The following is a 22,945-nucleotide window of genomic DNA, read 5'->3' on the forward strand; positions in this document are numbered from 1 at the left end:
GGGTTTATTGAGCCAGCAGTGGCTCAGGTGGCCAAGAAGGCCAATGGCATCTTGGCTTGGATCAGAAACGGCGTGGCCAGCAGGTCCAGGGAGGTTCTTCTGCCTCTGGACTCGGAACTCAGGGGACCGCTCCTCGAATCCTGCGTTCAGTTCTGGGTCCCTCACCACAAGAAGGATGTTGAGGCTCTGGAACGAGTCCAGAGAAGAGCAACGAAGCTGGTTAGGGGGCTGGAGAACAAGACGAGCAGCTGAGAGAGCTAGGGGTGTTTAGCCTGGAGAAGAGGAGGCTGAGGGGAGACCGCATTGCTCTCTATGACTACCTGAAAGGAGGTTGTGGAGAGGAGGGAGCTGGGCTCTTCTCCCAAGTGACAGGGGACAGGACGAGAGGGAATGGCCTCAAGCTCCACCAGGGGAGGTTCAGGCTGAACATTAGGAAAACATTTTTCACGGCAAGGGTCATTGGGCACTGGCAGAGGCTGCGCAGGGATGGGGCTGAGTCACCTTCCCTGGAGGGGTTTAAGGGACGGGTGCACGAGGTGCTGAGGGACATGGTTTAGGGATTGATAGAAATGGTTGGACTCGATGATCCGGTGGGTCTCTTCCAACCTGGTGATTCTATGATTCTATGATTGAGTGCAGGTTGGGTTTTTTTTCGCACCACAACTGTGTTCCTGCCTTCCTACATAGGCCAGAATCCTGCTGCAAACAGGAGAGCTTTGCCTTTGTGATGCATCCTGCAGGATGAGACCCTTGCTCTGACCACGTCTGACAAGAGCAGAGGGCTCTGTTTGAGAGCAATGGTCCACTTGCAGCCTTCACCTCTCTCCCATTGTGACCAGCAAAAGGTAAATAATTCAGCACAAGCCGTTAACTGCAAGAACATGGGTGCAGTTTCTGGCTCAGAAACTCCCTAATCCACAGGTTGCCAGAGGGTAGGAAGGTGTTGGCACAGAAGGCTCTCTAAACATCTCCTGTTCTTACACACTTCCTCAGGTCACTGCTGGAGACAGGACCTGGACTAGAAGGGCCTCTGGGCTGACCTTCTACAGCTACTCTTGTGCCACGGAAGGAGCACATTAATCTTGCAGGAGGAAACACCTTTCCTCAGTTCACACCCCACCCCAGGAACACTGTTTGCTAATCCCCAACAGCTCCAGGGCTGGAAGTCAGCCTGGGAAATGGGAGGTGTGCATCCCTGCACAAGAACAGGTGGTTTTCAAGCCCTCACAGTGGGGTTTCTAGATAGGGACATAAAATCGTGGAATCACTAGGTTGGAAAAGACCTTTGAGATCACGAAGTCCAACTGTACCTGTCCGTTACTAAACCAGATCCCTGAGCACCTTGTCTGCCCATCTGTTAAACCCCTCCAGGGGTGGTGACTCCACCACTGCCCTGGGCAGCTGTTCCAGTGTCTGATTGTTTCTCTCTTGTGCAGCATGAAGGAGAGTTTGCAGCTGTTGGTCCCACAAGTTCTCCGTGCCCAGTGCAGGAAACCCTGCAAGGTGTCCTGTGGGCAAGGCACCACAGGTCTGCAGAGGGACGCGATCACACAATGAGGTGATGCACAGGGAACAGCTTCAGTTCCAGCCTGAGCAGGACCCTGAAACAGGTGTCCACACCACTCCAATGCAGTAATGAAGACATGGAAGGACACATGAAGATATTCAGTTCATTGTCAGTTTGGAAGAAGAGAATTGGGGCTGCAGAGACTGTAGAAGCTGCGTGTGGACATTGCCTGATGGTTTGCCACTCCTTATGAGAAAGGAGAAGGAGTGAGAAAGGAAAGGTCAGCAAGAAAGCCAGCATGGCTTCATCTATGGAGAGCATGTGGCTGCTCAAGAATAGGCAAGACAGGCAGCAGATTTCTGGGAGCATCCCTGGGCTTGTTTCTATCACAGTCCGAAGATGAAAGGGAAGGGGAGAAAGAAGACATAGAATCATAGGATAGTTTGGGTTGGAAGGGACCTCAAAGCCCGTTCAGATCCAACCCCTCTGCCATGGGCATGGACACTTTCCACCAGCATCAGCTAGCACAGTCAGGATTGACCACTTCTACTCCTTTGGTGGTGGTAGGAATCCCACTTCCCTGGGGCTCTCCACCCAACTCCATAGCTCCGTTCATCATGCAGACAGACAAAGTGATTTTGAATTAAACTCCTGCAGAGGCCTGAGGCAGCCCCCAGCCTCAGTGTGTCAAGAAGAGACCTCCCAACAAAGTTAAGCCAGCACATCAACCATGAGCATACCTGGGTAATCGCAGTGATGGATTCTCCTTTTCTCCAGCTCAGGGTTGTTGCGCCTGTTGTATTTGGGGGGCTGCATGACAACATGACCTTGGGAGAGGGTGCCAAGGCCATTGGGGACAGGGGGGACCTGGGGTGACTGGACCAGCTTCAGTCCAAAGGTGGCTTCATAGGACGGTGGGGGAGAGATGGTGTTGATGAGCTCAGGTTGATTTTCTGGGCTGCCGGGCTGTGAGTTGGGGGGTGAAGGGGGCAGGTTTACCCCTGGCACCGTGTAGAACTGCCCTGAGATGTTGAAGTTTCCCTGTCCCTGGGAGACATGTGGGTACTGCTTGACTGACGCTCCTGGATGGACGGGTCTGTGGACCATGCTGGACATGGTGTGACCCGTGGACATGGTGACACCACTGAGACTGTTGATGGCTGTGGTGCTGTTGGAGGAGAACGTCAGGGTGGTGACGTCACCGCTTGCATTGCCAAGAGGCATCTGGTAAAGCTGGGATGGCTGTGGATTGGTGGATAAGGGGAACTCGGAGGGCATCTCCTGCTTGATGAAGATGTTGTTCACTGCCACTGACTGGGGCATGCTGAAGACACTGGTGAAGTCGGGCAGGGTCTGTGTGGAGCCAGAGGCAGAAGAGCAGGGCTGGGCAAAGCTGGTGCCAGGCTCCGTTTTGATCTGTGGGAACGGTGTCATGGGTTTGGGCGGCCGGTAAAGTCCAGTGCGCAGGTGTGTTGTGTCTTGCAGAATCACATTGATGTTCACGCTGTACGGCGTGGAAGCTGGCTTCTCCGTGGAGAAGAACTCATCCACCACTGAGGCACTCTCCCGGCGGTACTTCTTGTCTGGTATCATTGGGATGGGTGGCACCTCGTTTGAAAGGTATTTATCCATTTCAGATCGTGCCTATGGACAAAAAATAAAGACAAGACGGACCTTGACATGCCGGTGGTGGGAGTCCAATGTTCAACAAGTACCCAAGCTAGAAGGAAATCGAGAGAGCAGCAAGAAAGGCCCCGGAGTCACAGGCTGCGATGAATGAGCTTCAGTGTCTGACTCAGCCCCACACTCCCCAGCAGTGAATCACTGTCCTCTGCCCCACTTTCCTCCTACCTATCTGCACTGATAACAAAGAGTAAGCAGGCAAAGGAGGCAGTTACGAGAGAAATACAGCCTGAAAAAGAAGAGGCAAGATTTAGGTACAAAGCTTTAGTAACACAAACAAGAGAAACAGGATGAGATCAGAAACTCTGCTCCAGTCAGCCTCACACCGTGGGCATGTTGACTCTGGTCTCCTTTAAACTGATCAACCTTGGATGTGTTGTATTTTCATAGAATGATTTGGGTTGGGTTGGAAGGGTCCTTAAAGCCCACACAGTTCCACCCCTGCCATGGGCAGGGACATCTCCCACTGGATCAGGGGGCTCCAAGCCCCATCCAACCTGGCCTTGAACCCCTCCAGGGATGGGGCAGCCACCACTGCTCTGGGCAACCTGGGCCAGGGCCTCCCCACCCTCACAGCAAAACATTTCTCCCTGAGATCTCATCTCAGTCTCCCCTCTCGCACCTGAAAACCATTCCCCCTCATCCTGTCCCTGCCCTCCCTGATCCAGAGCCCCTCCCCACCTTTCCTGGAGCCCCTTTCAGCACTGGAAGCTGCTCTAAGGTCTCCCCGCAGCCTTCTCTTCTCCAGGCTGAACAACCCCAACTCTCTCAGCCTGTCCTCGTACAGGAGGTGCTCCAGTCATCAAATAATCTTCATAGCCTTCCCTCAAGGCTATAAAAACCCTTTTAATCCAGGATAATCATAGCATGTCTTAACAGTATTTTAATTAACTGAGATTATTCTAAGATAATATCTTTAATTAATTGAGAATCGATTGGGCAATAGCCCTAAAAATCTCAGTGATGTTGCCACTAATTCAGCAGACTCTGAACCTAAAATGGAAGCAGCCAGGCATACCCTTACTGTCTTGTCTTGGCAGGGTGACTCAGCCCTCACCTAACCTTTAGTTTAGTTCTAGATCTTGTAGAGGTGCTTTTACAAGCCTCGGTCCTCCCAGCTAACAGGACCTCTAGCTCAGACAATCACCGCTTGGCAGGTTTCTTCCCTCCTGGTTCATCTCTGATGGCATCTCGCTGGATCCAGGCCCACTAAGCAACCTGATGGAGCAATCCACTAGGAAATTCGTTCACTGGCATTTGATGACTCAAGTTCTGCTCTTTGTGGTTAAAGATACCGGTGCTAATGCTTTTCTATAAAGCTCCAGCCTTTAATTATGTGGTTATCCATGTGTCAGGCTCATTGCAAAGCCCTCATAGACTCATTCATATGTAGAGGAGCTGGCAAAACCAGCGGGTTTCCCTGGCAGAGCCTACCGCACGCTCCAGGAGAGCAAGCGGCTCTCACCCCACACCCTGCAGGCTCAAGCCGAGGGTTTTACAGCTCTGAACTATGTCAGCGGAGTGCAACGGGCCAAAGCCCCATCCCTGCTGCACCTTTGTTGCCCTTAACAAAGCTGGCTGGGACCCAAGAGATTCCCTCACCCTTTCCAGCAAAACACATCACCCGCACTTCCAGCGAATTCAAAGAGCCTTTGCACGTCTGCAAGGCATACGGGCAACGCATGGGTAAGCTGGCTCCTACCCAGACACAGGTACGTGCCACAAACACACCTCTTCTACAAGGGTGGAAGGAAGCTCGGATCAGCTGGACTTGGAAATGCTACGATGTACTGGGACCAGGCACGCTGGGACCGTGTTTTCGACGCTGTGCTCGCTGCGCTGGTGTGTGTACACATGGTGAGGTAAATCCTATCCATCCTCGTTGTGGAGAGGAGGGAGCTGGGCTCTTCTCCCAAGTGACAGGGGACAGGACAAGAGGGAATGGCCTCAAGCTCCACCAGGGGAGGTTCAGGCTGGAGATTAGGAAAAAAATTTTCCCAGAAAGGGTCAGTGGGCACTGGCAGAGGCTGCCCAGGGAGGGGGTTGAGTCACCTTCCCTGGAGGTGTTTAAGGCACGGGTGGACGAGGTGCTGAGGGACATGGTTTAGGGATTGATGGGAATGGTTGGACTTGATGATCCGGTGGGTCTTTTCCAACCTGGTGATTCTATGATTCGTGGAATGTGCAGGTCCTGAAAAGGCCCTGCTCTTATTCGAAGAAGGTATGTGCAGGCACTGCAAGCTCACCAAGTGTCACATCGTCACCTAACCACCTCTGCTCAAGGCAGCGCTGTCTCCAGCAACACCCCCAGCCCTGCTCCAGTGAGGAAATCCTTGTCCAGGCATTTCCTAAAGCTAAGGCACCCACTGGAGGCAGGGAAGAGAATTGGAGACCCTCTGTTCAGAAGAGGAGACTGAGGGGATATCTCATTGTGCTCCACAGCTTCCTCACCGGGGAGGAGGAAGAGGAGGTGCTGAGCTCTTCTCTCTGGTGCCCAATGACAGAACCAAGGGAATGGCAGGAAGATGCCAGAGGAGGGTGAGGTTGGACATTAGGAAAAGGTTCTTCCCCCAGAGGGTGGTGGAGAAGTCACAGTACTGAGCCTGACAATATTCCAGAAACCTTTGGCCGACACCCTCAGCCCCACAATGTGAACGTTGGGGTTGTCCTGTGCAGGGACAGGAGCTGGAGTTGATGGTCCTTCCAACTCAGACTGGTCCAAACCTCTGCTCCCTCCTGCAGTGCCCAGCTTGGGTACCTGCCTGAGGGAGAACCCCACCAGAGCTCTGGAGCTGAGCCCTGTGTGCGCCAGCCCCATCCACCCAGGCTGCTACCCCTGGGAGTCAGCTCGCCCTAGGCAGTACCAGGGGCTCCAAATGCCACACATACCTGAGCAACGACTGACCCACTTGCCAGGAGTGGGGGCAGGGGGAAGGAGTTAGATGCCTTTTACTTCCACACTTCTCTTATCTCTGGCATTTAACTTTCTCACCTTCAGTTCCCAAGGGAAGGTCTTCCCCCCCCCCCCCCCCCCCCCCCCGCCCGCCAGCTCCACAGTGGGTCCCAGGCAGGGATATTAAATGTAGAAAGGTATTAAAGGATCTAATTTCACATCCAAAATCATGGAATCATGGAATGGTTTGGTTTGGAAGGGACCTCAAAGCCCATCCACTTCCAACCAGGGACACCTCCCACTGGATCAGGGGCTCCAAGCCCCATCCAACCTGGCCTTGAACACCTCCAGGGATGGGGCAGCCACCACTGCTCTGGGCAGCCTGGGCCAGGGCCTCCCCACCCTCATTGTGAAGAATTTCTTCCTAGTGTCCAATTTAAAGCCATTCCCCCTTGTCCTATCACTCCAGGCCCTTGTAAAAAGCCCCTTCCCAGCTTTCCTGGAGCCTCCTTCAGTAATGGAAGCTGCTCTAAGGTCTCCCCACATCCTTCTCTTTTCCAGGCTGAACCACCCCAACTCCCTCAGCCTGTCCTTGTAGCAGAGGTGCTCCAGCTTTCGGATCATCTCTGTAACCTCCTCTGGACCCATTCCAACATTTCCATCTCCTTCTGATGTGGGGGATTCCAGAATCGCATTCTCAGCCAGCCTCCCTGTCCACTACCTGCCTGCCTATTTGGTGTCTCCCAGCCTCCTCTTCTTTCATGACCACCTCTGCTTGCAGAGCAAAGTCTTCTTGCTATTCCCTTAAAGACTTGTAAACCCACTTCTGATCCTAAGCAGCCCCAGGGTCCCAGGGAAAGCAGGTATTAAGGGGCAGCAGATTAGAAGTGAAGCGCTTTCACCTGGTAGGAGAAGGAACCAGACCTGTCTGTAGCTGCAGCCCCACTGGTGTGGGCAGGACTGGGACAGTGAGTCCCACCTTGTTGGCATCCAGACTGTCATAATACTGTTGACTGTGTCACAGGTTCTACACAACCTCGAGGGCTGCAGCAGCCTTCCAAGAGGGAGAAATGGGCACCTTTCTTGTTTGTAGCCCAGAAATGCCTCACAACCCTAAGTACTCCAGCACTGCTCGTGCTGGGTGCCGACATCTAATATCAAGTCATTTCCCTAAGCACCTCCCAGTCAATGCTCCATCCAACCCAATTCCTTGCCCCGCAGCCTTCACAATTGGGGTGACCAACTACCAACATGTCCAGGTGGGATCCAACTCAAGGGTCCTGAAAGCAGGTGTTCCTGTCTGGCTGTCACTCATAGCTCCGTTCATAGAATCATGGAATGGTTTGGGTTGGAAGGGACCTTAAAGCCCATCCAGTTCCAACCTCTGCCATGGGCAGGGACACCTCCCACTGAGTCAGGGTGCTCATAGCTTCATCCAGCTATTCACAGCCAGTGGGGATCCAGCTAATGAAGTCACAGGAGATGCGGAAGAGAGAGTGAGCTACCCAGGCACCCGGGTGGCTTGCACAGGAGACACCACGAGCGGCAGACGGGGCTGAAGAAGGGAGCAGAGGGGCTGCCTAGCCCTTGCCAGTGGATCTGGGTGGCAAGCACCAGGGCTGGTCAAGGCTGTGAGCCCCAGCTCACTCTTAGGGGTGTTTAGAGGTACCTCTCACCAACAGGGGCAGGAGCATGCAGAGAGAGGAAGGAGGAGAGCACTTCACCTCGAGAATGAGTGGCGGCATCCGCTGTTCCATCCTCATAGGGTGCAGCTGTGGGGCAGACAGGGCTGGGTTAGTGGGCATCCCCAAGCACCCTTGGCCATGGAGGGCTTCATATCCCCCCTCCCAAGCCCCTCACCGCCCCCAGGGTCTCAAGCTGCCCACCCTGTCAGCAGAAAGGTCCCTGCCACCATCCCCAATGCCTTCTTCCTCCTAGCAGCCCTGGATGTTGGACACACACACAGACATGGACGTGTCGGACGTGGTGTGGATGAGGTTTGCTGCTCCTGGGCAGTGGGAGGCCAGAGCATCCCTTGCCTCCTGGTCACCATGGGGGACAGGGCCAGCAGGAGGGGTCTGAGCTGTTCCCAGCCCTGCTGTGACCCCCACTTGCCCCCAGCGCAGGGCAGTGCTGCCCACCTCACATAGGCTCCCAGATCCAGGCTTCACATGCAGAAACAGGAATGGCGGCTCAGAGGACACAGGAATCATAGAATCACAGAATCATTGAGGTTGAAAAAGATGTCTAAGCTCATTCAGTCCAGCCCCACCATGCCTACTAAACCACGTCCTGAAGTGCCACATCTACACAGTACTTGAACCCTTCCAGAGATGGAGACTCCATCACAGCCCTAGGCAGCCTCTACCAGTGCTTCACCTCTCTTTGGGTAAATAAATTTTACCTAATATCCAATCTAAACCTCCCCTGGTACAACTCAGCAATAGCCTGTGCTCCATCCTCATTCCACATCCTTTTCTTGCAGCTTCGTCTATCAATTTTCTCTTCCATGACCATTAAGTTTCACCCTAACCTCTACCATTTCTCCACTTCAACAAGATTTTGACAAAGCCTTTTCTCACCTTCCCAGTCTGGGGTCACGCACACATTGCCAGGTTGGTCAGTCAGAACAGCAAGGGCTAGAAACCAGCCCAGGCTTCTCATTTTCTCCAGAAAACCAGCAAAATCAACTCAATGGACTCAGTTTTCCCATTTGGGGTGTATTCGTATTCTGGGAGTTGCAACTAAATGGAGGATGTTCCTTGCAAGACCATGATAGACCACAGAGCCACCTGGCCTTGAGAGGACAGGTGCCAAACAGCCTGGGGTTGCTGAAAGCTGCCCACCCTGAAGAACCACTGGTCTCCATGTGGTCTTCATGTCTGGAAGCATGAGGAGAGTCTTAAACATGAAATCTCCAGATGCTACAAGTGGATTGGGGTTGAAAGCTGCATCTCATCACCCCTGTCAACTGGAAGAAACAGCTTCAGGGACGCCTGCATACTTCAGCCAAGCTCCTTCACAGGCAATACTTGAGTCTGAGAGTGGTGGTCCAGCTGCTGGATCCCTCATTTAGGGGTCAACCACACTGGGAGACCAACAAAACCCTCTGCCCTGCCAGCTGGCTGCATTCAAGACGTGCCATGCTAAGCAGCCCAAATATAAAGGAAGAAATTGTGGGCAAAGTAGGTCCCACCAGGAGGAGGCCTCATAGACGCTGGGTCTCTGCAGACCCCTTGGCCAGCCCCAAGCAGCAGCTCCTCCTGGGGCGATTCCAGAGAGAGCAGGTGAGGACACTGTGGTTGATTCCCATAAGGCAGCAATGAACCTGGAATGCTCAGCCCGTCCCTTCCTCCCTGCCTGCCATCCACAGGCAGGGAATTCATAATTGTCCTGCCTTTTTGGAAGAGACTGCACTTATCATCTAGCCAGGGAGCTCAGTTCACCTCAGTACTGCAAGGCCAGGTTGGATGGGGCTTGGAGCCCCTGATCCAGTGGGAGGTGTCCCTGCCCATGGCAGGGGGTGGAACTGGATGAGCTTTGAGGTCCCTTCCAACCCAAACCATTCTGTGATTCCAAGAGATACCCACCATGCTTTGATGGAGAAAGCCTCCAGGGCATTCTAACTGAAGAGCCACGAGGTCTTCAGTGGGTTCAGTGGCCCAGTTCCCCTATAGTCATTAGCAATGCCATCATTTCAATCACCAGAGACAAGGATGAGATATAACGTCTGGAGGCGGGCACATCCCAGGCTCCACCAGCAGCACCGACAAAGGCTCCTGTGGCCATAAAGGGAGTTATGGGTCATTAGCTCAGACAAAAAGGGAAAGTAGGATCATAGAACTGTTAAGGTTGGAAAAGACGTCTAAGCTCATCCAGTCCATTCATCAGCCCAACCCCACCATGCCTGCTAAACCCTGTCCCCAAGGGCCACAGTCTCATGGGTTTTGAGCCCCTCCAGGGACAGAGACTCCACCACTGCCCTGGGCAGCCTCTGCCAGGGCTTCACCATTCTTTGGGTAAAGAAAGGTTCGCTGATATCCAATCTAAACCTCCCCTGGTGCAACTTGAGGCCATTTCCTCTCGTCCTATCACTTGTTACTTGCGAGAAGAGCCCAGCAACCACCTCACTCCAACCTCCTTTCTGGAAGCTGCAGAGAGCAATGAGGCAAATACAGGCAAAGCAGACATCAACACAAGGTCTGTGAGTTTGGAGGTGGCCAAACTGAAACGTCTGGTTTGGCCAGAAAGGGAAAGCCAGCAAGAAAAAAAACATTGAACTCCTATGGTACCCTACGCTCAGAGTCATAGTCACTAATCCTGACCATGGAGCAGGGTCTTTTCAACTTGCCAGAGAAAAGAAAGCCGAACAAACCATGCAGGAAAAGGAAATAGGATAGAAGAAGCACTTTGTCCACTCCAGACATTGGACCAGCAGGAGTGTGTTACACTCAGCACTGGCGCATCCAAACCTGGGACCTGGCAACTGCAATCCCCTGGAGGGCAAGATAACCTCAGCAACCTCTAATGGAGCACCCAGCACGCTGACATCAGTAAAAACACAGCCCTACAGGGCACTTCCTCGATGAAGAAAGCACTCAATGAATACCTGCTTTCCCCAGCTCTGCTAGGAGTGGATTCTCTAGTTGTTATGGTCACTGACATGTGTCTCCCCCCTCCACCATCTGCCCATTTTCTTAAATCATAGAATCAGGGAATGGTTTGGGTTGGAAGCAACCTCAAAGCTCACCCAGTTCCATCCCTTGCCATGGGCAGGGACACCTCCCACTGGATCAGGGGCTCCAAGCCCCATCCAACCTGGCCTTGAACACCTCCAGGGATGGGGCAGCCACCACTGCTCTGGGCAGCCTGGGCCGAGGCCTCTCTACCTCATAGTAAAGAATTTCTTGCTAATGCCTAATCTAAATCTTCCCCCTGCCAATTTAATGCCACACCCTCTCATCCTATCACTCCACGACCTTGTAAAAAGTCTCTCCCCAGCTTTCCTGAAGCCCCTTTCAGCACTGGAAGCTGCTCTAAAGTCTCCCTGCAGCCTTCTCTTCTTCAGGATGAACAACCCCAACTCTCCCAACCTGTCCTCATACAGGAGCTGCTCCAGCCCTCGGATCATCTCCATGGCCTTCTCTGGACCTTTTCCAACAGTTCCGTATTCTTCTTATGTCAGGGATTCCAGAACTGGATGCAGTACTCCAGGTGGGGTCTCACAAGAACAAAGTAGAGAAGGACAACCACCTCATTCTGACCTGCTAGCTACACTTCAACTTCCTGCCTTGGAGAACTCTATCCCTCTTTCTGACATCGTCAAAGGCACGGTGAGGCATTATCAGGACACCAATCAATGCACATGGAGTCCAAGACAAACATTTCTTGGGAGGACACAATAAAAAAAACCAACAAAACAGCACTTGAGCCAACCAGGCCATTTTGCCAGCGATTAACCGCAAGCATCGTTAGAAGAGCGCTGGGCAGCACAGGCTGTCGAGGCAGGAGGCGGGATGTGTCTTTCCCATGATTAAATGCTTTCTAATCTGAAGTTGATGAATAACAAACCGCCATAGAAACATCAGATATTGTCACCACAGAGATAGCAGCGGAGAACAAGGAAAGAAGTTAACGTTTGCTAAGCAGGCAACAAGTGGGTGAAGTTGGCTTTGGGGGAATGAGCTTGGGAGGGAAAGGGGGGAACTTTCTTTAGTGCTTTGAGTTACAGAATCACTGAGTCATTAAGGTTGGAAAAGACCTCTAAGATTATCAAGTCAAACCATCAATTCAACCCCACTGCGCCTTCTAAACCATGTCCTGAAGCACATATCTACACATTAATTTCACTCCCCCAGGGATGGAGACTCCAACACTGCCCTGGGCAGTCTCTGCCAGGGCTTCACCATTCTGACATTAAAGACATTTTTCCCAATGTCCAATCTAACTCTCCCCTGGTGCAACTTGAGGCCATTTCCACTCATCCATCACTTGTTACCTGGGAGAAGAGCCCAGCACCCACCTTGCTCCAACCTCCTTTCCTGAGGGGAAACCTCATCGCTCTCTGCAGCTCCCGAAAAGGATGTTGGAGCGAGGTGGGTGCTGGGCTCTTCTCCCAAGTAACAAGCAAAAATGATGAGAGGAAATGGCCTCAAGATGTGCCATGGGAGGTTCAGACTGGATACAAGGAAAAATGTCTTTACTAAAAGTTCAGTGCAGCCCTGGCAGAGGCTGCCCAAGGCAGTGGTGGAGTCTCCATCCCTGGAGGGGTTCAAAAGCCCATGGCACTGGGGGACATGGTTTAATAGGCACCGTGGGGTTGGGCTGATGGTTGAACTGGACGAGCTCAGAGACCTTTTCCAACCTTAATGATACCACAATTCTATGAAAAATGCCAGCTCTGCCCGTGCGGGTCAGCCAGCAGCACAACCCTGTGATGTGGGGGGGGTTCAAGGGATGGGGGAACACCACCCACATGCCAGGCGGGGGCCCATCCTCAGGGGCAGGGAGGCTCCCCGAGCACAGGCATGCGTGGCACAACGGTCGTGCCTGTTGTCCAGGTGCTAGGATTACGCAGTACAGTCTCTTTCTCATACATGCACCTGCATGAAACTCCAGCCTCCAAGGGAATCGGCAAACAATGGGGAGGATAATCATCAATCAAAAGCCATGGCAAGTACCTGGCAGTGCCCCTTTAAAGGCACATGTTATAAATAAACCGTATTTATATACAGATTTGGTTCAATATCAGCATTTATTGTCTCCTAGTTAAATATTGACCTGAGTAAATATTTGTTTCTCTGATCATTTGGGTTTGATATTGACCTCGATCGACGTTATTTTCTGTTTGTTCCTCAAGTCTTCTGGAACTCTCTGCAAAACGTGATTATCAAAGAAACCCCCAGGACTCTTCCTTTCAAGTGCACCCAGGGCACAAACGTTGGGCTGCTGTAAATAACAAAGCACCGCGGCTGGCAGGAGAGCCCAACGGTGCTTGTGCTGGGGGGGTGCTGGGCTGCAGAAGGCCCTGGATGGACTCCTCTGCTTGCTTTAGAATCATAGAATCACCAGGTTGGAAAAGACCCACAGGATCATCGAGTCCAACCATCCCCATCAAACACTAAATCATGTCCCTCAGCGCCTCGTTCACCCGTCCCTTAAACCCCTCCAGGGAAGGTGACTCAACCACCTCCCTGGGCAGCCTCTGCCACTGCCCAATGACCCTTTCCGTGAAAAAAAATTTCCTAATGTTCAGCCTAAACCTCCCCTGGCAGAGCTTGAGGCCATTCCCTCTTGTCCTGTCCCCTGTCACTTGGGAGAAGAGCCCAGCTCCCTCCTCTCCACAACCTCCTTCCAGGTAGTTGCAGAGAGCAATGAGGCCTCCCCTCAGCCTCTTCTTCTCCAGGCTAAACACCCCCAGCTCTCTCAGCCGTTCCTCATAAAGCCTGTTCTCCAGACCCCTCACCACCTCTTTGTCTCAAAGAGGTTAGAAACAGCTCCAAGGTTGCCCTCAAAGCATTCAGCCAAGTCTGCATGACACACAATGGGCAAGATTCTTCTCTTCTAGCTTCAGCCACCTGGGAAGAAGGCATATAAGCAGAGATCTCTGTGCAAGCTCTCTGGAGTCCATGGAGAAGACGCGAGGGAAGGGCAGGAAGATGTGCCAGGGGAGGGTTAGTTTGGACATTAGGACAAGGTTCTCCCCCCATAGGGTGATGGAGCCCTGGAACAGCTCCCAGGGAAGCAGTCACGGCACCGAGCCTGACAATATTCCAGTAGCATTTGGCCAAGGCCCTCAGCCCCACGGTGTGAATGTTGGGGTGTCCTGTGCAGGGACAGGAGTTGGACTCAATGGTCCTTCTGGGTCTCTTCCAACTCAGAACGTTCTTGGATTCTAAGACTGCCAGAGGCAATCTACCCCACCAGCTTCCCACCTTGAAGCTGTCATTCCTTTCCACCTTTTCCACCACATTCCTGTCTCATTCCAGGAGACAGCTCCTGGAGCAGGACAAAGACACAGCCAATCTCCAGGTTCCTACTAGGAGCCAGTTTCTGAGCCAGTAGTCAGCAACATTTCCAGCAGACTTGCTGACTCTGTTTGCTATTCCTTTCCTCCAATAACTGATAAAGACTCACTCAAAGGCAATCTACCTTGGTTATTTATCACAGGAATCATGCCACTACAGTCAGCAATCCCAAAGGCCAAAGAAACCAGGAAAATCACCCTCATCCAACTCCAGGGTCAAGTGCCTGGAAGAGGAGCAGTTTGGAGCAGCCACGCTTCAGCAAGGTTTAAAGGAGCAAGTATAAAAGCTTCAAAAAAATAAAGCCATAAGAATAGTAAAGACTGAAAAATGACTAGCAGGAGACCTAATCTTGGAGACCATGAGCTTGGACACAGCTCCAGCTGCACTGCACTGTCTCTAGGCTTTACTGAACACAGCAGCCACGCAGCCTACCTGGTCTTGGGCAGGTCCAGACAAGGGTGGGAGGTCCCAGACTGACACTAGAACAGCTCCATGCTGGTTTCTCCTCTTGCAGAACTACCACGGACAAACTTGGCACTGGATGGAGTCCAAAGGCGAGTAGGGGAAGAGGGAAAGCCATCTGTCCCCACCCAGTGCTCCCTGCTCTGTGCCAGCAGGAGGGCAGCTCTCAAAGCACGGAGGGAAGGCCACGAGTCCTTAAGGGAATCATGTCTTCATACACAGCTTTCTGTTTCTGAGCTGCTCTAGGGTTGGGGTCAAGCCCATCAAAGCCAACTGTAGGTGATGAGGAGCAGCTGAGGGATCTGACATGGTTTAACCTGGAGAAGAGGAGGCTGAGGGGAGGCTTCATCACTCCCTGAAAGGAGGTTGGAGCGAGGAGGGTGGTGGGCTCTTCTCCCAGGTAACAAGAGACAGGAAAAGAGGAAATGGTCTCAAGTTGTGCCACAGGAAGTTTAGGTTGGATATTAGGAAAAAAGTCTTCACCAGAGTTGTGAAGCCCTGGCAGAGGCTGCCCAGGCCAGTGGTGGAATCTCCATCCCTGGAGGGGTTCAAAAAATATGTAGCTGTTGCACTCCAGGACATGGTTTAGCAGGCACAGTTGGGTTGAGTTGATGGTTGGACTGGACGAGGTTAGAGTGGGATTCATTCTCTCTTACTCAAAACACCTAACAGCTCACACTCGGATCCAAAGAAAAGCAGCACATTCCCAGGGCAGGGTCTGACAAAGGCAGGGTGAGTCATCTGCTGCTTGCTGGGGCTTGTGAAGTCCTCCTGGCATTCAGGGAGTGATAAAACAAGCCAAAAAGCCTGTTCTTCCCAGTACAAGACGCAAGGCAGACCCAATAACTCATGCATGTCTGGGAAAAGCAAGGTCAGGTTTCATGTACGAGAGCAAATCCCACCGTTCATTTGGCCCTCAACTTCCTCGCCAAACCACTTCACAAAACAAAACAAACCAAACCCTAAGGCAGGTGAAAACCTCATGTTTGAGTGAGTAGGTATTTGGGCAGACGTTTTCCTTCTGAGCTTGCACAGCACCTAGCACTGTCCTGGGCTGCATCCCGCGCAGTGGGATCAGCAAGGACAGGGAGGGGATTCTGCCCCTCTGCTCCGCTCTGGTGAGACCAAATCTGGAGCTTTGCATCTAGTTCTGGAGTCCTCAGCACAGGAAGGACATGGAGCTGCTGGAGCAAGTCCAGAGGAGGCCACGGAGATGATCCGAGGGCTGGAGCACCTCCTGTATGAGGACAGGCTGAGAGAGTTGGGGTTGTTCAGCCTGGAGAAGAGAAGGCTGCAGGAAGACCTTAGAGCAGCTTCCAGTGCTGAAAGGGGCTCCAGGAAAGCTGGGGAGGGGCTCTAGATCAGGGAGGGCAGGGACAGGATGAGAAGGAATGGTTTTCAGCTGGAGAAGGGGAGATAGAGATGAGATCTTAGGGCGAAATATTTTGCTGTGAGGCTGGGGAGGCCCTGGCCCAGGTTGCCCAGAGCAGTGGTGGCTGCCCCATCCCTGGAGGTGTTTAAGGCCAGGCTGGATGAGGATCACCCTGATCCAGTGGGAGGTTTCCCTGCCCAAGGCAGGAGTGGAACCAGATGGACTTGAAGGTCCCTTCCAAGCCAAACCATTCTGTGATTTTAAGGTACTGCCAGGATCAGGTTTCAAGGGGGATGCTGGAGTTCCACCTGCTGCAGCCCCTTCTGTCATGGTGTTACCCTGTGGATTTCCCAGCTTCTGTGTTTCTAGGAATATCCTTCTATTTTCCTTGGAGCAAAAACCCTCCAAGAGTTTCCTCAAGATCCATTTCCTGTAGCCTAAGCCCTCTCTTTCCACATCTTCCCAGTATAGAAATTAAACACCAATTGCTGTTAATTGAGGGAGACTGATTACAGCACAGCAAAACACTTGACAGTTCCCACAGAGAGGGCACCGAGCCCTGGAGAAGCTCCAGCCCGTGCATTTTGGAGGCTGGATTTCCAGCCCCTGGGAAACTCAAGAGCTGTGATACCCATCGTACCCCAGAGGTGATGTCAAACAGCCAAGCTGATGATTTGGAGTTCTCCTAGAAGCACAAAGCAGAACCACAAAACTTCCAGATAGTGAAAGCTGCTTAGGATGAAATATCATGCTGCAAAACAACAGCATTTTCAATGACTAGTTGTCACTTCAGGACAGGGTTTAGTAGGCACAGTGGGGTTGGGCTGATGGTTGGACTGGATGAGCTTAGAGGTCTGTGCCCACCTTAATCATTCTATGATGGGAAAATTCCTTTAAATTTAACAAACTTGGGTCATTTTTACATTTTAGAGACCATTACAAAACCTTCTGTGAGAAGGATTTCCATCTGGATATATTCAGCTACTCCTAGGTTCAGCTCCCTAAACCATCTTTGAGGAGCAGCACAGTGGAAAATAATAACATTGTATGGGTAGCACTAAATGATGGGCTGGATTGGCTGGTGAAGAGGAACCCACATAGCTCTGCCCTCTCCAGGATGGGTTCAGATTCATGAAAAAAATAGCAATAGACGCAATAATAGATCATGGAGTCCTAGAAGGCTTTGGGGAAGGGACTTTTGCAGGTCATCCAATTCAACCCTCCTGCAGGAGCAGGGACATCTTTAACCAGATCAGGTTGCTCCAAGCCCCATCCAACCTGGCCTTGAACCCCTCCAGGGATGGGGCAGCCACCACTGCTCTGGGCAACCTGGGCCAGGGCCTCCCCACCCTCACAGCAAAACATTTCTGCCCAAGATCCCACCTCAATCTCCCCTCCTTCAGCTGAAATTTCCCCCTCATCCTGTCCCTGCCCTCTCTGATCAGGAGCCCCTCCCCAGCTTTCCTGTCATCCCCTAATGGATAGGTAACATTCTTTTCTCTTGCAAGCAATAAGTACCTGTGTTTTCTTACTAGCTATACTGGGACCAATTCCTTGCCATTCTTTTCTCCTGCTTGTACTGGAAATGCTACAAAAAGCAAGGTCATTAAGCGCATTTTAATACTTGCAAATCCTGTTCTGGGTGCAAATTAGAAGGTCCTCATCATATTAGAAAAAAATTAAACAATAATCATTTTCAAAAATTTCTCCAAGCGTTTCTGCATTCAATGAAAGAATCTTTGTTTGAGTTTCAACCTGAGCTTGGAAGGGGCTGAGCCTCTTTGATGTGGTAAACAGCCCATGGGTTTGGGGTTTTTTTGAGAGTTTTTGTGCTAGCTCAAGTTCTGAGAACATCTGAATTGTAAACACGGGTTATCCAATCCCCAAGCACCAACTGTAACCTGTGACTCACGTAACTCACCAATGGAGCACAAGAAAAGCAAATATTCTAATCAAGGGGCTCAGCTAACAAGACGCTCATAAGTGTGATTATTTGCAGTGGATGGGTTAGATAAAAGAACTCACTGGACCAGGGAACGCGAACAAAACAGCATGGGTAGCTGACCAAACAGGTTTGAGAGGGGAAAATTCACAATTGATGATGCACCAGCCAGAAATGCACAACCCTAGACCTTCATAAGTAACTTCAGATGATTCTGTTTGCTTCCCACAGACCATTGAGGAAGAGAGATAAAGGGAAATCCATTGCATTTATTATGGGATCGGAGTCCCCTGCCCATTTCCTCCCTTCAATACCTGCCCCTTTTCAGCGCTGACAAAACCCAACCAAGCACGCAACGTGCTTTTCCAGCTAATTTGCAACCTCTTCCCATGTCAGCAAGTAGAAAACAGGTTCCAGCGAGGGAGAAAAAGGAACAGCACACCTGGAATTTCTTCCTCTCTCTCGTCACTGTCCCTTTCTCTCGCTCCCCACCTCGCCGAGCCAAACTTCCCCCAGGCAGAACAATCAGCCTTTGTACCACCTGGACAAAGCTATTGTGCTCCAGCAAGCTCAAAGTTCGGCCAAGGTGTTTCATCCTACACCTTGCCCGCTTCCAGCAGCGCTTGCGTGTGCTCCTGTACCCACAGGGAAGCCTGGGGTTTGGAAGGATTAAGAAAACTAAAACAACAGACGTAGGGACCGAGATCCTCCATATTTCCTGGTCTTTGACTCACCAGTAACACCGGTTTCACTCACAGCCTGCTGAGCGGTAACAAGCTCCCTGCTGGCTGTGGACCTGGGTGGGATCTGTAGTGAGCCTCAAAACCCCCTTTGACCCAGGGCTGCACTGGGCGAGCATCCTGCTTGGGTGCTGTCCCTGAGGGTCTTCCTGCAAGAGCAGAGGGACAAACCCAAACACCTGCCAAACAAAACGTCCATCAGACTTGCAAAACCAGGGGCTGGTCCCTAAAGCATCAGAAACCAGCTGATCCCAAAACCAAACAGCCCAAAAGGATCCTTTCCTCCTGAGATCCCTCTAGCCAAAAGCCACGAAGGGTTCAGCAGCACCAGCTGCCAACTCACCACCTTGACTTGTGCTGAGAGGGATCATAGAGTTGTGGAACGATTTGGGTTGGAAGGGAACTCAAAGCCCATCCAGTCCCACCCCTGCCATGGGCAGGGACACCTTCCTCTGGATCAGGGGCTCCAAGCCCCATCCAACCTGGCCTTGAACACCTCCAGGGATGGGGCAGCCACCACTGCCAGGGCCTCCCAACCCTCATTGTAAAGAATTTCCTTCTAATATCTAGTCTATATCTTCCCCCCTCTAACTGGGATCAAGTGAGCTCATTCATCCTTGCTCAGCCTTTAACACATCTTTGTATAACCGGTCTGTGAGCCCTCAATCCCACCCAGGCTGCTGGGACCCTTTGAAATGGAATTTTGCCCGGCTTTTTGCACACTGGGTGGAATGCAGGGACATTTTTGAACCCTTCTGCAAAGCCAAGAGAATCCCGGAAGGCAGAACATCCCAGCCGGCCAAAAAGGAGTGAAGAACCGCAACTTCATAGTACCCACAAAAGCACATTATGTGGACCGAGAAGCTCAGAAAGGGGGAGAAAGGCCCAAGTCACTGAATCCTTGTCAGATCACACCAGCCCACTCCATTTCCACGCCTGTTTGCACAGTTGTAAATGTGGGATCCTGAGCTCAAGCCCCTGCACTGCTGGTGGAGCAATAGGTGGATGAAGACTAGAGGTAGCACATAACTCCTTCCAGTGTTGTGAATCACATCTCCTCCGACGCACAGCGGTCCAAAGCCTGCACAGTGCCCTTGATCTGGAAAAGATAGGCAGGAGGACGCCTTCCCATTGCAACACGTGAGCTCCAAGCCAGTCCTCAAACACGGGCACAGCCCTGACAACCAGCACTGACCTCACGTCTGTGTTGTCCCTGTGACTGGGACCACACTCAACAGCGTGACCTTCTGTCTCCAGAGCATGGTGAGCGCAAGGAGGACCCTGGATGTAAGTAGTGGAATCTCTGGAGATGTTAAAAAACTGGATAGGTGTGGCACTTCACAACATGGTTTAGTAGGCATGGTGGAGTTGAGCTGATTGTTGGACCGGATGAGCTTAGACGTCTTTTCTAACTTTAGTGATTCCATGATTTTACAATTCTATGACCCCAGGAGAGGACACGATATTTTTGGCTCCCTCTAAGCACCTGAGGACTGACATTAAACCACAGAAACGTGCCCAGGCTCAGCCACAACAAGCTGTCACCACCTCATTACAACCCAGAGCAAAACTCCAAAGCTACCATCTCCCCTTTCCTTGCAGAAAAGCTGATTCCATTCATTGCATGCAACTCTCCACAGCCCAAGGAAGTGAATCACTCCCTGCGATGTGGACTTGTACATCTCTACTAATAAATAAAGTGGAGCAGGACTCCTTCCTGGCCCCAATACAAACAACATCTGTACAAGCAAGACTCAGCCTAGTTCCAACTGGACTGTGCAAGATGCTAGACCAGCACGGAGTCAGAAAGCTCATCTCAGGTCCAATAGAGACCCACCATCTAGCCACCACCCCAGCGTAGCCACATTCATTACAAGGATGTGGCCAAAGTGTCTCAGACTCATGAGGTGTAGGACACGGCACACAGGGCTTTGCAGGGACAGAGCAAGATTGAAATGGCTCCTGCATTGCCTAGAAAGATGGGGCACACGTAAAAAATATATTTGATCTGGCTTTTCCAATGATACCAGGAGCAAAATCCCTGCCAGAACAGTCAGAAGAACACCACAGCATGTAGGGACACTCTGTTGAAAGGGTCTAGGAAAGGTTGTTCACAGTGCTAAGGATCAAAAGTGCCAGGGAAAGCTGTTGGGGAACAGCACCATCCAGGTACCAACCGAGTTGTTCAAGCACCTCCCAGATGCTGGAGCTGTTCCCCCCCTGTGCCCTCTCCTTGGATGGGGCAGGAGGGATCCGTGCCAAGCAGAGTGGTGAGAAATAGCCACAGGGTAGGAACTGGGCTGAGAGGACACGAGGGGAGATGTTTGAGGCTGTTTCTCAGCTTGCAGCAGCACAGCTCACCCAAGAAAAGTGAGGCAATGAAGAAGGCTGAGCTGGTTTGGGGCTTTCCCCAGACACAGTCACCAGGATCTTCCTTGTCACCCACGGCAGCCTCTGTTCCCACTAGATACTCACTGACCTCAACACAACTGCCCCTGGGGCTCCTGGTAGTCAAGGGGTTAAAGCAAGGGACAGGCTGTGGGGCTTGTCCATCTCTCTTCCCAGCAGCTTCCTCACCAGGTCCTGATGTCACCCAACACAGCTTCAGACCCAAGAGACTCTTCAGACAGCAGCTCTGAACTCAGGCCCTGTGCAACCTCTTGAGACAGGCACTGCGCCTTCCCCAAACCCTCAAAGACAGTCGAGCAGGCAATGGCAGGGATGATATGTCTGATATTTCCCTTCTCCCCACCCCTGAATAGCAGCAAACCCAACCACGGAGACAAGCATAGGCTGACCCTTCCACCTCACCAGCACCTTGTGCTCCTCACAACTTCAGGAACCCCCTTAGGAGCAAGGACCTGTCCTGCATGTGCTGGGTGGGAAGTAGGGGAAGGGCCACCTCCTTCCCGACCACTGCGGCAACCTGCGTTCTCAAAAGAGCTCCAGGATCTTGGAAACTTGGTTGTCCTCACCATCTCCCTTCCCATTGCTGCAGCTGGGTGCAGTGGGATAACCCTCAGAAGAGGGCAGGGATCAGGATGGCACCACTGAGGACAACACTTACACCCAAAGGAGACCATGGCATAAAGCTACAGGTAGCTCCAGGAGGCTCAGGAGGGAATGGAGAGGCGTAGGGGACTTGGGAATGGGGTAGCTTATAGAATAGATTGGGTTGGAAGGGACCTCAAAGCCCATCCAGTGCCACCCCTGCCACGGGCAGGGACACCTCCCACTGCATCAGGGGCTCCAAGCCCCATCCAGCCTGGCCTTGAAAACCTCCAGGGATGGGGCAGCCACCACTGCTCTGGGCAACCTGGGCCAGGACCTCCCCACCCTCACACCAAAATATTTCTTCCCATGATCTCATCTCACTCTCCCCTCTTGCAGCTCAAAACCATTCCCTCTCATCCTGTCCCTGCCCTCTGTAATCCAGAGCCCCTCCCCAGCTTTCCTGGAGCCCCTTTCAGGGCTGGAAGCTGCTCTAAGGTCTCCTCAGAGCCTTCTCTTCTCCAGGCTGAACAACACAAACTCTCTGAGCCTGCGGAGTCTTGTGAAGCTGCTCTGATAAACACCATGCCAGAGCAAAAGGTTTCACAGCCAGCTATCTACAGCAGCTTCCTCAGCATCTCTTCATCAATGATCCCAGCCTGTTCATTAGGAGAAGGGAGTCCGAGACACCAAAAATTCCTCCCTAGATTATGTGGGGTCCAGCCCTGGTCTGTCAGGGTTTTGGCACCTGTAACACTTCACCCTGGGTGGGTTTGCAATGTGGCTGTGGGGGCTGAGCAGGTGATGGACAGAACATGGGTGAGCTGGTACTGAGCTTCATCCCTGCAGCTTTCTATCCTCCATCCCAGGAAGCCTGTTGTCCATAAAAGGACAGAGGATGGTCTTATAGCAAAGGATTATATCTCTGATCGGCCACCACCCTCTGCTGCCTCCATCCCAGAGCGAACCAGCAGTGGGGCATTGGCTTCAGAGACCAAATTGGGATGAGAAAACCTTCTTCCCTTTGGAAGGCAACAAGGTGGTGCCGCAGGATGAAGGTGGGTGGGCTCCACACCCCAACATCCCCAACAAGGAGGATGAGAGGTGGCACAGGGCTGGCCAAAGCCAGGAGGCACCACTTCCCATCCACCCCACAACCATGGCCGAGGTGTGGGGCAGGCATCAACCCCTCTCTCTAAGCCCACCCAGCAGCCAGGGTTCCGAAGCAAGCAAGAAGGCAAACCTCATCCTCTCCCCAGAGCAAATGGGGAGCTGCCACCCTTTTCATAGAATCACCAGGTTGGAAAAGACCCACCAGATCATTGAGT

The 22,945-nt window shown here is 52.1% G+C and overlaps 1 protein-coding gene across 5 annotated transcripts in view; it reads right to left on the reverse strand.

Moving 5' to 3' along the window:
* The window catches only part of LOC138726266 (Krueppel-like factor 5), a 38,432-nt gene that overhangs the window by 7,606 nt on the left and 7,881 nt on the right, over positions 1 to 22,945 (reverse strand). For 3 of the 5 annotated variants that reach the window (XM_069867886.1, XM_069867885.1, XM_069867883.1), the window contains exons 2-3: positions 7,808 to 7,855; positions 2,248 to 3,151 (exon numbers count right to left, since the gene is read on the reverse strand). In XM_069867886.1, the coding sequence (XP_069723987.1) occupies positions 2,248 to 3,151; positions 7,808 to 7,846 (943 nt within the window). In that variant the 5' untranslated portion in view covers positions 7,847 to 7,855. The remainder of the gene's footprint in view (positions 1 to 2,247; positions 3,152 to 7,807; positions 7,856 to 22,945) is intronic. The other 2 variants (XM_069867887.1, XM_069867884.1) reach the window with 1 other exon arrangement.

The sequence above is a fragment of the Phaenicophaeus curvirostris genome, chromosome 13 (assembly GCF_032191515.1).
Source record: "Phaenicophaeus curvirostris isolate KB17595 chromosome 13, BPBGC_Pcur_1.0, whole genome shotgun sequence".
Classification (NCBI taxonomy): domain Eukaryota; kingdom Metazoa; phylum Chordata; class Aves; order Cuculiformes; family Cuculidae; genus Phaenicophaeus; species Phaenicophaeus curvirostris.